A 14186-nucleotide genomic window follows, 5' to 3' on the forward strand; every position below is an offset into this window, starting at 1 on the left:
TAGGCAGATATTACGAGCTTGATTTTATCTTTGTTTCGGCTGACTTGGCAGAGCGAAATGAAGGCCGCAATTGTGATGAGCTTCAAACAAATTAAATCGTTCCCACAAGCACCTCTTTACATACTCACCACTCCCCCACCCGCACCCCTGGAAGTGTCGGCGATTGTCACATTCGATCAACAATCTCCATCGTTGTAGAATGAAAAAAAAAATGTTGAAAACTCACAGCGTGCAAAGATTTAAAGCAAAGATTCAGTGTGTCGCGGAAAATGTTTTGCTTATGACGTTACGTAGTGTATGCGCGTTCTGACTGGCTTTGAACTTGCAATGGACTTAACCTACCTGATTTAAGCCGGGCACTCACTGTGTCTTACGAAGTCGCACGACGATTTTAACTCAGCTCCCTGTGAGCGCTAAACTACACGACGCCGTCTGGTGATTGACTGTGGCCAGTAGGAACGGATCGTCATTACAAACGATCCGGTATGCGCATGTCGTTGCGTTGTGTTCCTAGTAGAATGGCGTCGCCGACGACCGTCGGGTACAGTAAGTGCCGTAGAGGGCAGTAGTCAAAGAAACCGTTAAACCATAAACACTGCTAAAATGACGCATCATTCGCTATCGTTGATGTAGACTCAGTACTCAGTGTGTGTTTTTAATATACAGTGACGGAGGTAGGTCTTTGTATTTAAAGAAATACACGTAAGAAAAGCAAAACAAGACATACTAATGTAGCATACATACCTACAACAGCAAAATGTAAAACACATTTTCTTGAGTTGCCCGATACGTCAGTTGCTGTAATTGTAGTTGTGTATGGCGGAAAATACTTCATTGGGTACACTTCACCTGGTTTGTTAGGAAAATTGTTAATGATAGGTGAAATCCCGCTATTATCTCTAGCAACCGATGGTGTCCATGTAATTGTGCCATTAGGACTTCCGTCGTCCGTAGAGGCGTGGATAAATCCGTAATTGGTCTTATAGTAATTGGATGTTTTCTGTGGACATTGCAGCTCTGGTGGCTCGTTATCTACAATTCAATAATGACAAAGTAGTACTAAAAGACTGAATCAATAAATAATATTAATAATAATACTATAATAATATTTATAATATAATGATATAATAATAATCTAAAACGTCGGTTCATGCGCATTCACATTCCTATCTGAGTTTTTGCGAAGCGAAAATGCAACCAATAAGAGCTCAGGAGGCGAACCAACGCTTTGATTCGCGCGAATAAATTCTCCTAGTGGAAAACCAGCTTAATTTTATGGCATACAAGCCTTTTAGGGGTTTTGAGGTGTGTTGAACTCAAATTTGTTGTATTACAAGCTAAAAAAAATGACCAATGCCGACAAAATGGCTGCCAAATTTTTATATTTTGCAATAACTTCCATAATATTCCACATAGAACAATGGTTTTTAAATCTATACTTAATTAAAGCATTAGGGCATACAGTTGCACCACTAAAAGTCAAATTTAGCAGTTGCAGAAAGCCAAGATGGCTGCCGAAATAACAGCTAAATTTAATATTGACCATTACCCATATTTATATTCCAACATTTTTTGAGTCTATGATTTCATTTCATTTTATTTCTTTAGGCACGAGGGCCAAGGATATGCCAATAAGTGAACTTAATCACTAATGTCAGCTCATAATAATTATTTTGCCTCTCTCTCTTTTACATTCTTCTTCTATCTTTTCTTTTTCTCTTTCTTTTGTATATAACGGTATAAAAAGAAAAGTAAAAACTACGTAACTGAACTAAAATAATATTGTAAAATAATAATAGCATTGATACTGAAATTAATTTAAAAACAAAACAAAAGTAAAAGATAATCACAAGGTAAGTAACCAAGGTGTTACTATAAACAATATAAATACAATAATTAACTATAAAAATAATATTTAAAAAAAAGTAATACAAGCAAAAAAAAAATAGCTAGGATAACAGAAACATTAACTAAACCAACATATAACTATAATATTGATAACAACAACAAAACCAATAATAATAATAATAATAATAATAATAATAACAAGACATAACAATAATATCAATAGTAATATATAAAAATAATAAAACAGTAATAAAATAATACTAATAAAAGTAATAATGATAATAATAATAATAATAATAATAATAATAATAATAATAATAATAATAATAATAACAATAATAATAATTACTCAGTACCGTCACTTTTTTTCTATAAATTAATTCCTAAAAAATAATATATTCCGACTTTACAACCACCAACCACAATCTACTTTAAAAAAAATTACACTAACACGAAAGTTTAATTTAGATTAGTTGATTAGTTTCTAATATCTGATCTGCCACGTTTTGCTTTGAATTGTCCAAATAGTGAGGTCAACATAATATAATTACTTCATTTTTCAAACGCCTTTTATTTTACACATTGTACACATACAATTCCTTACATCTTCTGGCTTAACATACTGGCACGTTTTACTCTTATTGCCGACAAACATGCAATGTATTGGTGCTGAAATGTACATAATATGGAAATAAAAATATGGAGATTTGTTTTTTTACCGTGTTTATAAATGTAAAGATGCATTAAACATATTCCCATATACAAACCCTACAGGCATTATGTGCAGAAATGAATGATGCTGTCCAGTAAGTAAGTATTACACATATTTCCAATAAGTTCTGAAAAAATTGAAGTTAGTACATATAAAACGCTGTACACCTTTACTGTAATTGCACTAATGTAATTATTCATCACAGCTATTGTTTCTGCCTACGGTAATACGGTAAACTTATTTTTAAATGGTCCTCATATCAATACCCTAATTTGGATCGTGACCAAATCTGAAACACTTCTTTATTAAAACATGACAAACTATTCTGACAATTGTAATTTTTATCCATTGATCCATTATTTAGATATTTAGGTCTGGGATCTTTTGTCCCTCAAATGCCCACCCCAATTTGGATCGTCATGATAATTTCTTCTTTGTACCTTGGTTAAACTTTTTTGAAATTGTTATACATATCAGTTATTATTTTTTGAAATATCTGGTCTGGGACGTTTTCCGTTAAAGGGTCCTCATATCAAAACCCTACTCCGGATGGTCACCAAAATCTAAAACATTCTTCATAGAAACATGACAAACTATTCTAAGTAGTGTCATTTTAAGCCATTGACACTTTTTGAGATATTTAAGTCTGGGTCTGGGATTTTAAATTACCCTTAAAAGTACTGCATATTCGGTACGATATCACGTCAGGTAGGGCAAAACATCACTCCTATGATATTTTCCTGACGCAAAATCACATCGTAGTAATTTCTGATGACATACCCCCACAAACCATAACTGTTGTCCAATGTGGAATACAATAGAATATAATTTATTTTAAATTTAAAAGTTTGGTGGCCATTTTGCGGCCATCTTGGATTTCTGCAAGTAGCTGGATTTGACTTTAGTGGTGCAACTGTATAGTCCTAACAATAACATTTTAAGTCGCAGACTAAAAAAGCCACTGTTCTAAGGAATATTAAGGGACGGAATGGTCAATATTAAAATATGCCCACCATTTTTGCGGCCATATTGGATTTCTGCAACCACTAATGGCTGAAATTGACTTTTGATGGTTCTATTGTGTGTCCCTAACATCTAAAATCACAAAAAAAAAACTTCTGTTCTATATGGAATATTAAGGGAGTTATGGTCAATAATAAAATTTGGCGGCCACTTTGGCAGCTATCTTGGATTTTGCAACCACTAATGGCTGAATTTGACTTTTGATGGTGGCACCCTATGCTCTGACACCAAAACTCATATAATAAACTAAAAAAAAAACCGTTGTTCTATGTGAAATATTTGGAAGTTCTAGCAAATATCAAAATGAGAGCAATTTTGGCGCCCATATTAGATTTGGAGGCTTTCCGGTCAATTTCGAGCTTGGCAATATAAATATTTTATTTATACCATGGAGACATAAAATTACACTCTCATAAGTCCAATCGAATTACGGCGAACAGGTTCTAGGAGTAAGAATAGGGCTATCCCTCCTTCCTACATTAGCAAGTTTAAGTCAAATCACCCAGCAAAGAGAACTGTTGTAACCGCGATTGAATCAAAATATACGGTACTATCCTGGGCCTAACTTAGCCTGTCAAATCTATTTATACGTTTTGCCTAAAGGTAAAGGCAAATGTAGCCTGGAGAATAACTCGAAGCGTCATTTTGCTGAATTGCGTATGGGAGTGGTCCGTGACTACCTAGCAGCCGTAAAGAGGTGGAGAGGCAACCAAGAAAATTTAGAAATAGTAATTACCGCATTAAACAGTTATACGTGACAGAACCGTATTTATTCTCAAGGTTTACATAAACAACACTCTAAGCTTAGGCGATCTGGTCTAGAAATCATTAGCAAGGATCAAGAGGATACAGTCATGGCTGCTATCGCTGTGGTGAGAAAAACCATCAAGCAGGTAGCAGCAGGTTTCATCACCCAATTGTATGTTATGAATGTTGTCAACGAAGACATAAAATGAGAAACTTTAAATACTACTGACATCGTGGCTTAGAAGAAGGGGCCATGTTAATTAAAAATTTAAATTTCATGACGAAATTAAAAATTGCAAAATTAGTAGAAATATAAATAAAATAGGCCTAAATAAAAATGTTAAGGTAAAAGATAGTCTTACTAGGTGTGATGTTGGAAATATCGATACAAATGAAATATGTAATATAGATGCTTATGGTGACCACGATGATACAAATGATAAACGTATAGAAAACAAAATCAGAGATGTAGAAATAAATCTTAATATTTTTTTTAAATGTTAGTGTGGATAACGACAGCCTAATGTTGATAATGACAATGATTAAAATGTTACTGCTGTTAATGATTATGATGATAATATCTTGGAATATAACGACAATTTTGTCGATGTTCATGAATAGGATGATGATAATGATGATGAGAATTATGTTTGTTGATGGTGATGATGGTGATGATTATTACGATGATGATATGTTTGACACATTAGATATTAATATGTCAAACAGAAGTAAGAAAAGACTTAACAATGCTGCATATAACAAGTGTGCAGGAACATTGAAAAAAATAAATGGTTTTATAATTGGAAAGCGAAATGTTCAGAGCATTATAAATAAATAAAAAAAAGAAATAAAATTTCTACTGACAAAACTACAATTAAATATACCCGCTATAACAGAAACCTGGTTAAATGAAACACATCCTGACACTGTATACAATATAGAAGGGTATACTTTAATAAGAAAGGGCCGTGATTTACTCATTACAAAGAAAATGATAGTGGTGGAGTTAAGATTTATATACATGAATGAATCCAATTTGTTAACAGGGAAGACTTAAATTTAGATTTCGAAGAAATAGAAGTGGCATGGAGCGAAATAAATAATTAAGTAAACGAACATATGCTAACAGCATGTATATCGACCGCCTGACTCAAAAATCAAATATTTTTACAAGATAACAAACATGCTATAAAAAAAAGTCTGCGTTAAAATAAGGAAATAATATTGTTAAGATATTTTAACATCGATTATATATTTGATATTGACCTTCACAAAAATCAAATTAATAAATTTGAAAATAAGTTCGAATCTACCCAATTACTTAAATAAAATTTAATAAGAAAATAACGAAATGAATGACTTATTTATAACTGGTTATTAAAATACTACTGCTATTTAGAAAAAAATGGAAACATTCCTTCATAGGATATACCCCATATAAATCAATGAGAGTAAAAAATAGATTATCACCATGGATAACACCATATATTATTCAATCGATGTACCAACGAGATCATGCAAATATACTGTCAGACAAGCACAAAACAAAACAAAACAACACTACAAGTGCAACATGTTAAGGCAGCCCTTAAACTTTCACACGAGAGACATTGCTACACCCAGACCCAGCAATAGGCTAGATAATGCAGAATCGAGAAAGTCTGTGTGTTTACCATATTTGGGACAGCTTTCAAGTAAAGCTGCTCAACGAACTTGAAATGATTGGAACATGCTTTTTAAATATTTCAAAGTGCTTCAATGCCGTAGATCACATTCTTTTGCTACAAAAGATAATCAACTATAGCATAAAATATAATGCGATAAACTGGTTCAAAAATTATTTTAGTAAAAGAAAGCAAGTTTTCAAATATGGGAATAACATATCAAAGAAAAAGGACATTGAAATTGGTATCCCGCAAGGCAGTGGTCTAGGTCCTGTTCACTTCCTTATTTTCATAACAACTTATCGCAATCTGTAACTCATGGTTCTTGCAGTATATATGCAGACAACGTTGTTTTATATGTGTCAGGAAAAACGATCGACGAAATAAATTTTAACCGCCAGCGCACAGTTAATAACGTTCAGGAATGGTACAATATAAATTAAATAATAATGAATACAGACAAACCTAAAATCATTTTAATAAAAAAACAAACACATTATTCCACCTCATATTCTAAGCATTGGTCTTGGACACCAGTACCTTTAAACAGTACAATATGTTAGATATCTCGGACTTGCAATTGATGAAATTTAACATGGGAACAACCTATTAAATAGGTAAAAAGATATACAAGTGCTAAACTGAATCTACTCTCGAAAATAGCCTACACTTCAAATAAAAGTTTATTAAACAAAACTATATCTAAAAACAATACAGCCATGCATGGATTATGGTATTTCAATTTGGAAAAATAGTAGCAAGAAAATAAAACAGTAATCCACCAACTGCAAAAAAAAGGGCAGAGAGTATAGTTACTAATAACTTTGATTAAAATACAATACATGGGGAAGATATCATTAATAGCTTGTCATGGAACATATAAAAAAAAGAAGCGATTAGGCTAAGGCATGTTTAATGTATATATGTTTTCATGGCACTGCACCTTCACGACTATGCAGCTAAATTGAAATGGTATTCGACTGACAAGGATATAGCATTAGAAACTCAGACTCACTCAATATCGTGCCACCTAAAATAAATATAAAAACAATGAAAATTTCACTAAAATATGCTGGTGCGTAAAATTATTGCAACAGGGTAAACAAATATAATCAATAAGACAATTCGGACCGACACCTAAACCAACAAAACATCTCGCTAAAAATAAAAAGAATAAATTATCTAAAAAAGACCTCGCCAGAGAGAAAGGCCCGGGTGTACAGGGACGATTTACCATATATTTAATAAACCAGCATTTGTTATAAAATTCTTTAAACGCTCGGTTTTTATTCTAGAGAGAGGAAATTCACGCTGGCACCTTAGGTTGTAATGTGTCTCCCTACCTTTTGGCAAAAGATGATTTAGCCTATGCGTTGAGGATTTTAGCTTCTGGAAATAGTTCCTGATCAAACGGGTGCACCTCTCTGACAGTGAAGGGATATTATAAAAATAACTTGTACATTCGTAGCTAACATCTAGTAAAATAACCCCTAAAGCCTTACTTTGGATTTGTTCAAGCTGTTTACTCTGTTTCAGGGATACAAGTTCCCCAAACTGGAATTGCATATTCTAAAACGGGACGTATAACAGCATAATAATAGCGAATCATACCCGGGACACATAGGCCAGATCTGAACGCGAATGAAAGAATCGAATAATCTTCGTACTTTCAAATTACCTTATAAAAAAGTTATATTTCATTTAAAAAAAAAAAATCTTCATTAGTTTAACATTTGAAGATCCATATATGTATTATTATACAGTATATACATTAAACGTGGGCTTGTAATGCATATGCATTTTTTATAATGCGTATGACTGCGGATACGTGTTTCTTTAATTATGTTGACTGTGTGCGATGCATATTTACGTATTCACATTTCTTTTAATGGTGTGTTATTTTCTGATATTTCTGATTTTATTACTGTTGCGTTTTAATCTTTCCAGTTTTCTTGTATAAATTAAAATGTTGAACAGTATATCTAGCGTGCGTGTAAAATATTGCAGCGCGCTTTTACCATCCACTTTTGCATTATTATAATGATTATTATATGGTCCTTATCTTACCAATCGTATCAATAATGTTTACATCATCACGATAATGAAACCTACCAATGACAGTTACATTGAAGAGACATTCTGCTTCATTTGCTCTAGAATCTTGTACCCAGTATCGCACAGTGTAAACTGTTGTTTTTCCGTCCACGAGCTCAAACCTATCTCCTGGCGAATGCGATTTTGTTTCTGTATAAATTTCTACATTATCATATGCAACTGGTTCCGTCCATCTGACTTCTGCGTACTTTTTTCCCTGTTCCGTTCCAACAGTTATTCCTTCTGGACAACCGTCAAGTCGTGGGTTTTCGTGATCTAAATCTAATTGCAAAAATATACAAATATCATAAATACACTATGGACATTCTTTTTACATGCTGTAGTACGTTTAGATAGCAAGACTAAAGTTTAAGGTTAGGGTCAAGCCAGCTCAACCAATCAACACCTCGAATATACCTAGGGTCAGGAAATATACCCACAGAATTATATATATTTAATTTCACTAATATTTTGCTAATGTTTAGTGTGTAGTGTACCATAATATTTGTTAGAGTAGGCTAAATGTTTATTTTATTTTTACTAAATCTTTTACTTAAGTCATTATTGTTTGACGCTGCCGAATACTAAAATAGTGTCTTTGTAAAACATTGCCATCATGTGCTCTATATCGGTTGAATATGCCCACTGGTTTAAGCAAAATAAGAACATTATATTATTCTTATAATTCTTAATTTTGTCTTCTCATACGCCTTATTTATTTTCCTCCAATTTTAATGTTTATTTATTTCGGTATAAAAACATCAAAATATGTTTTGCTAAAATCATTGTATGTACAAAAATATATAAATACAATTAATAAACATTTAAAGACATGAATTATTGCACAAAATTAGGCACAAGGCACATAACAAAATTATGAAATCCAAATGCACCTATACATCTATAAGTCTAAAATATTTATTTTAAAAAAAATCCTTGTAACAAAAAATTAAAAACAGCCTTAAAAATTTAATAAAATTAGTTGATGAAAAATTATTAATTTAAAACATTACAATAAAAAGTAATAATAAAAGTAGAAAATAAAAAAAAAACTAATGTGAAGCAGCATAGTCTAACGATAGTAAGAAGTGTTGAATTTCTATATCTTTCATGTTTGCAAAGCACTTAATTAATATAATATTAAATTTCTAGAGTAATGAAATCTTCAACAGTTCCATTGGCACGTTTAAGTGTACACAGGGCAAACAAACGCCAAGAAGCTCTGGAGACAATATCATTAGTATTAATTTCCCACTTTAAATTATTCTGAATGATACCCCCAAGTAACTTCAAGTGATCATATACATCTAAAAGAGTACCATTAAGTTCAAATTTAGGAGAACCCATTTCATCCGTATTATGTTTAAAAAAAATTATCGTCATGATATGGCATTGAGATGACTTTGGTATCATATTATCACGCTTACACAACTGGTTAACATATTCATTAAGACATGGTAGGTTCAGCATTCCTGGCAACAACTTCTCCAAGGGTGAGATCGTCGACGAACTTCCACCTCCTACAGCACCTAGTGAGCGCATCATTCATCAACACTAGGAAAATAGTCTGTCTTTAATATTATTAATAACTTGGATGATTGGTGGTACCAAAAGGCTCAAGTTCTTCAAAATGCTTTTGACTAACATAACATAAAATCAATTTAAATCTGTCTATTGTCAAAATTCAAAATGCAGCACGCCAATTTTCTCAGCGAATGGTAAACTACTGATTGAACGGAATAGAATCAACAAGCATGTTGTAAACCATTGGTTTCCAACATTTTTGCGTTCGCGGACCCCTCTGGACATGCCAAAAATCTGCACGGACCCCCATGTCCAAATAGCATTCACTGTCCATATCCCAACGATAATATTACGCCTACAGATAGAAGATTATTCGCCACAAAATTTAAGGGCAACTGAAGGTTGATATTCTGCCAATAAGAATATGAATAGATTGATGAAATGATTCGCCAAATCTAGGATCTTGGAATTTGACATAAATTAGACATTAGGGGATAGGTAGAGAGAGTAAATTTTACGGATAGGGGATTTAGGCTACCTAAGCCCAACCCTGGTTTAGGATGAGGTAGGAGATTTGTATGTTTATGGCACTTGTAGATGGCCAGAAATGACACTGTCAGACTCAAAATTTAAATGTAATATTCTGTTATCTACCATTTACTTTTACTTTGGTTAAATTTAGGGCTCCCTCCTTATTTTTTTAAAAGTTTATTCAATACCCAGGTAACAGCAATGCAAAAGGAAACATGGAAACAAAATGTACATTACCTGAGCATTGCCACTATCAAGTGGCTCTCATATACTAAACAACTTTACATAAGAATACATAAACAAGTAATTTAAAAGATTCTACCATATCATCAATAAAACATTGAAATTAAAATATAATGCCAATTAAAATAGTTTACAGTGAACGAAGTTATGCCTGTCAAAAGTGTTTTATTATTGTAAAGGCATGATCACACTAGTAAGACAAGAAATAAAATAATTGAATGATGAAAAAGTAATGATCTAGCGGACCCCCAACATTTTTGCTAATCCCCACATTTTTCACGGACCCCCTGCACACCCCTTTAACTTGGCGGACCCCCAATTATTTTTCGTGGACCCCTAAGGAGTCCGCAGACCCCAGTTTGAGAACCACTGTTGTAAACACTGTTTATTGTATGTGGCAGTGTGGTTTCCGTACAGACCGTGGCACAACTGATATGACAGTTTTTATGCGAGTGCAGGAAAAGGCTAAAGTAAAGATCATCACAAAGAATTTTGGTATTTGAAGACCCTACAAAGCCTTTGATACTAGGGTAGCACTTTGGAAAGTACTTGCAAAGGTTCGTGTTCTTCATAAAATGATTCAAGTTATATGCTCTTTTTAAAAAGGCATGATAGCATCTGTTCAATCAGACAGTTAAAATGTTGAAGCCTTTGAAGTAACTAACGATGAACTATTTGCTGATGATTATGCTCTCTTGGCTTGTTTTTTTGGAATATATCCAATTTATTGCCAATTGTGTTCTAGTTGTCACTAAAGCTTGGTCAGCATTAACAAGTCTGAATTATGTCACTATAGCAGGGATGGTGCCAGGGGGACCAGGGGACTCGTCGGGGAGAGCTGCTCCCTTTGAAAATCTACATAAACGCCATGATATCTCACTGAAGGCAAAAATCTCTGTTTATGAAGCTGTTGATATTCCTACTGTTCTGTGTCCTAAACTCCTTACAGGAAGCAAATTAAACAACCTAATGCTTTCCACCGTTTCGGGATATCATGGGAGGATAGAATAGCAGAATCAAGTGGCATTGAATGCTTGTGAAAGCACAAACAAGATGGGTTTTTCATGTTGTACGCAGAATCGAAAATGAAAAGTGCAGAATATGAAAACAAAAATAAATAAAAAGAAAAAAAAAACGAAAAGACTGGTGAAAAAAAGGAACTTTAAAAGAAAGGAAAAATAAAAAGAAAGAAATACAATAAAAAAAAAATCATAATAAATAGTTAATAAATTTCAATGAAGTGAATCATTAATATATTGCCTTCAGACTCTTAAATAAAATGATTAATTATCATCATCATCATAGATGTAAAGTTTGTTTTGGATTTATTCTCTTGTAAAACTTTATTTGCACCGTACTACAGACACACATACCATGCTACACAAATAAGAACAGTCTGATAAAATTTATGATCATAAAAAGACACATTAATAACGAAGAAAAGGGTTTAATATCTTGCAAAACAATATGCTTTTTGAAATAATTGTCTTACTTATTTGGCACACATAAGCATATTGAGTGCTGCACGAAAAATCGTCCCATCTACCAGAAAAATAATCAGATATTTTAACACAGTCTTCATTTCCATATTGGTTTGGTTGACCATAAGCGAAATCTATAAATGAGTATTAAAATAATAATAAGTTATTATGATTAAAATAATTAAAACTTTAATAAAACTATACGGTATTGAGTATTTATTATGAATGAGACACGACTTTGTTCAAATGCATTTGTTCCACACAGTAAATTGTGCGATAGGCCTAACCCTATCCGCAAACAGCAATCTGGCAGTATTACTTTAGAAAGTAGATAAAACAGCCAATTAAAAAAAACAAAAACAAAGACATGTAAATTGGGTAATAATATCATTATCGAGATTTGTGAGCGGAGACGATTTTATTCAAGAAAAAATCTTTCATAACATTGAATTTCAAACCCTGGAAATGGAAGATAGTAACCGTCGCGCTACAGGTACATATCCGCTCCTCCTACAATAGATACTATTTAGATTCATAGTAATAACCCTTGTCCACTTTAGAGAGTTAGGCCTACAAATATATTTGAGAAAATAAAATTACATGAAGGAAAATCGACAGCCCCACCACCCTAATTTTTCAAAAATTTCTGGCCATCTAATGGTGCCTTATCATTAAATGTCTTATCTCAGCTCCAACCATGATGCAGGGGTGGCGCCAGGATTTGCCCGACGAGGGGGCCGAGGTCCCCAACGGGGTGGGGGGGGGAGCGATTCCCCCGACGAGGGGTCAGATTTCCCCAACGAAAGCAAAGTGGGCGTGGTCGAGCTTGCATTAAAAGGTTTCGAAAATGGTCCAGGGGCGAAGCCCACTGAAAATTTTGACGATTTAGGGGTTTCTAAGGCTTATTTAATCGATTTTAGAATCTACTAATATGTAGAAAATACATATAATTTTTTTTCTCCTCGACCAATTGGGCTTTTTCTCCCCGACAAAGGGGCCAGTTCTCCCCGACAGGGGCCCTCTCCCCCCCCCCCTACTGGCGCCACCCCTGCTATGATGGAATTGGAACCCTTCATCTCTAGGTAAAAGTCCCTTCCTGAGCCTCCAAATTCCTGGATGAGTAACTGATCAAATTCATTAAAAAGTTAAACATAAATTATTTCTTACCATCATAGTCGGATATTGTGCCCGATTCAACCCATTTAAATGTACCCTCCACTGCCAAATCTGTAAAGCCGATCCACACATCGTTCCAACGGGCAAGTGTGGTGTAAAGGAAGGTGTTCTCTGCACTATTTCTCACCACGACCAAATCTGCTCCTTTATTTTGACACGAACTCCTGGCTAGGTGCCAAGATGCTTGGGTGGAATAGTATTTATAACAGCTTCCTTTAAATGAAGTCCATCCGACCTCACAAGTTACAGCTAAGAAATTAAAAATAAAATTCGAACAAAAATAATGAGAAGCCATAAATACGAAAATACCTACAGAGAGATTTTTCAAATCAACTCATCCTTGATTACTTAGGCATACGATCAATTCGTAAGTAACGAATAATATGTACAGTTCGACCCGAGACGGATATAAAACACTCATTCTTATGGTCTGTCCACACTATAAAATTTCCTTTGATAATAAACTGTATGCCATATATAGTTATGTGCCTATATATTTTCATGATGTGATATCACCATGACCATACATACTTAGGAATGTTACATATTTTTGTCAAATAATATTTGATTTGTAGAAGCGTTTGGCGCAGAGGGAACAGTTTGACCTCGAGGTCAGGGTTTAAACGCAACTTGCGTTTTCTAAAGCGTTTAAAGCTACGTTCACATCAAGCCCGGATTCCGGTCCGGAGTCCGGAATCCGGGCCCGGTTACGATTTCCGGTTGTGCGTTCACATCGCGTCCGGGGTTAAAGGAAGCAACCGAGTGGAACGACGTCAACATAGCTACGGTGATGTCGAGAATGCTGTGGAAGACGTCAAAATTAGAAGAAAAATGAGAGATCCGAATGGGTCAATTCAATAAACTGAGGAAGACAGACCCCGGGACCAAACAGTATATTTACAATTTCTGTATTTAGGTAGGCCCTAGGCCCGCCTAACTAGCTAGCTAGGACAGATGTAGGCCTGGGGGACTAGGCCAAACTAGGCCTACTATGTATTTAGGCCTAGTGTAGGCCTATAGTGTATAAATCCTAGCTTCTTACCTTTTCCTTAGTATCATGTTAAATTTAAAGATAACACCAGGCGGCGGCAGCCGAGGTGTCGGAGGGGGGGGGGGATGGGTGCTGTAGACCCCCATGGGACA

The 14186-nt window shown here is 34.2% G+C and overlaps 1 protein-coding gene across 1 annotated transcript in view; it reads right to left on the minus strand.

Annotated features, from left to right (window-relative positions):
• LOC117120546 (hyalin-like) overlaps nucleotides 1–14186 on the minus strand; it is a 31192-nt gene that overhangs the window by 4638 nt on the left and 12368 nt on the right. Inside the window, exons 3-6 of the mRNA XM_033265571.1 lie at nucleotides 13035–13292; nucleotides 11879–12001; nucleotides 8107–8370; nucleotides 745–1032 (exon numbers count right to left, since the gene is read on the minus strand). Coding sequence (XP_033121462.1) covers nucleotides 745–1032; nucleotides 8107–8370; nucleotides 11879–12001; nucleotides 13035–13292 — 933 coding nt within the window. The remainder of the gene's footprint in view (nucleotides 1–744; nucleotides 1033–8106; nucleotides 8371–11878; nucleotides 12002–13034; nucleotides 13293–14186) is intronic.

Source organism: Anneissia japonica, unplaced genomic scaffold (assembly GCF_011630105.1).
Source record: "Anneissia japonica isolate Jap-2015-1 unplaced genomic scaffold, ASM1163010v1 scaffold287917_len653891_cov171, whole genome shotgun sequence".
Taxonomy (NCBI): domain Eukaryota; kingdom Metazoa; phylum Echinodermata; class Crinoidea; order Comatulida; family Comatulidae; genus Anneissia; species Anneissia japonica.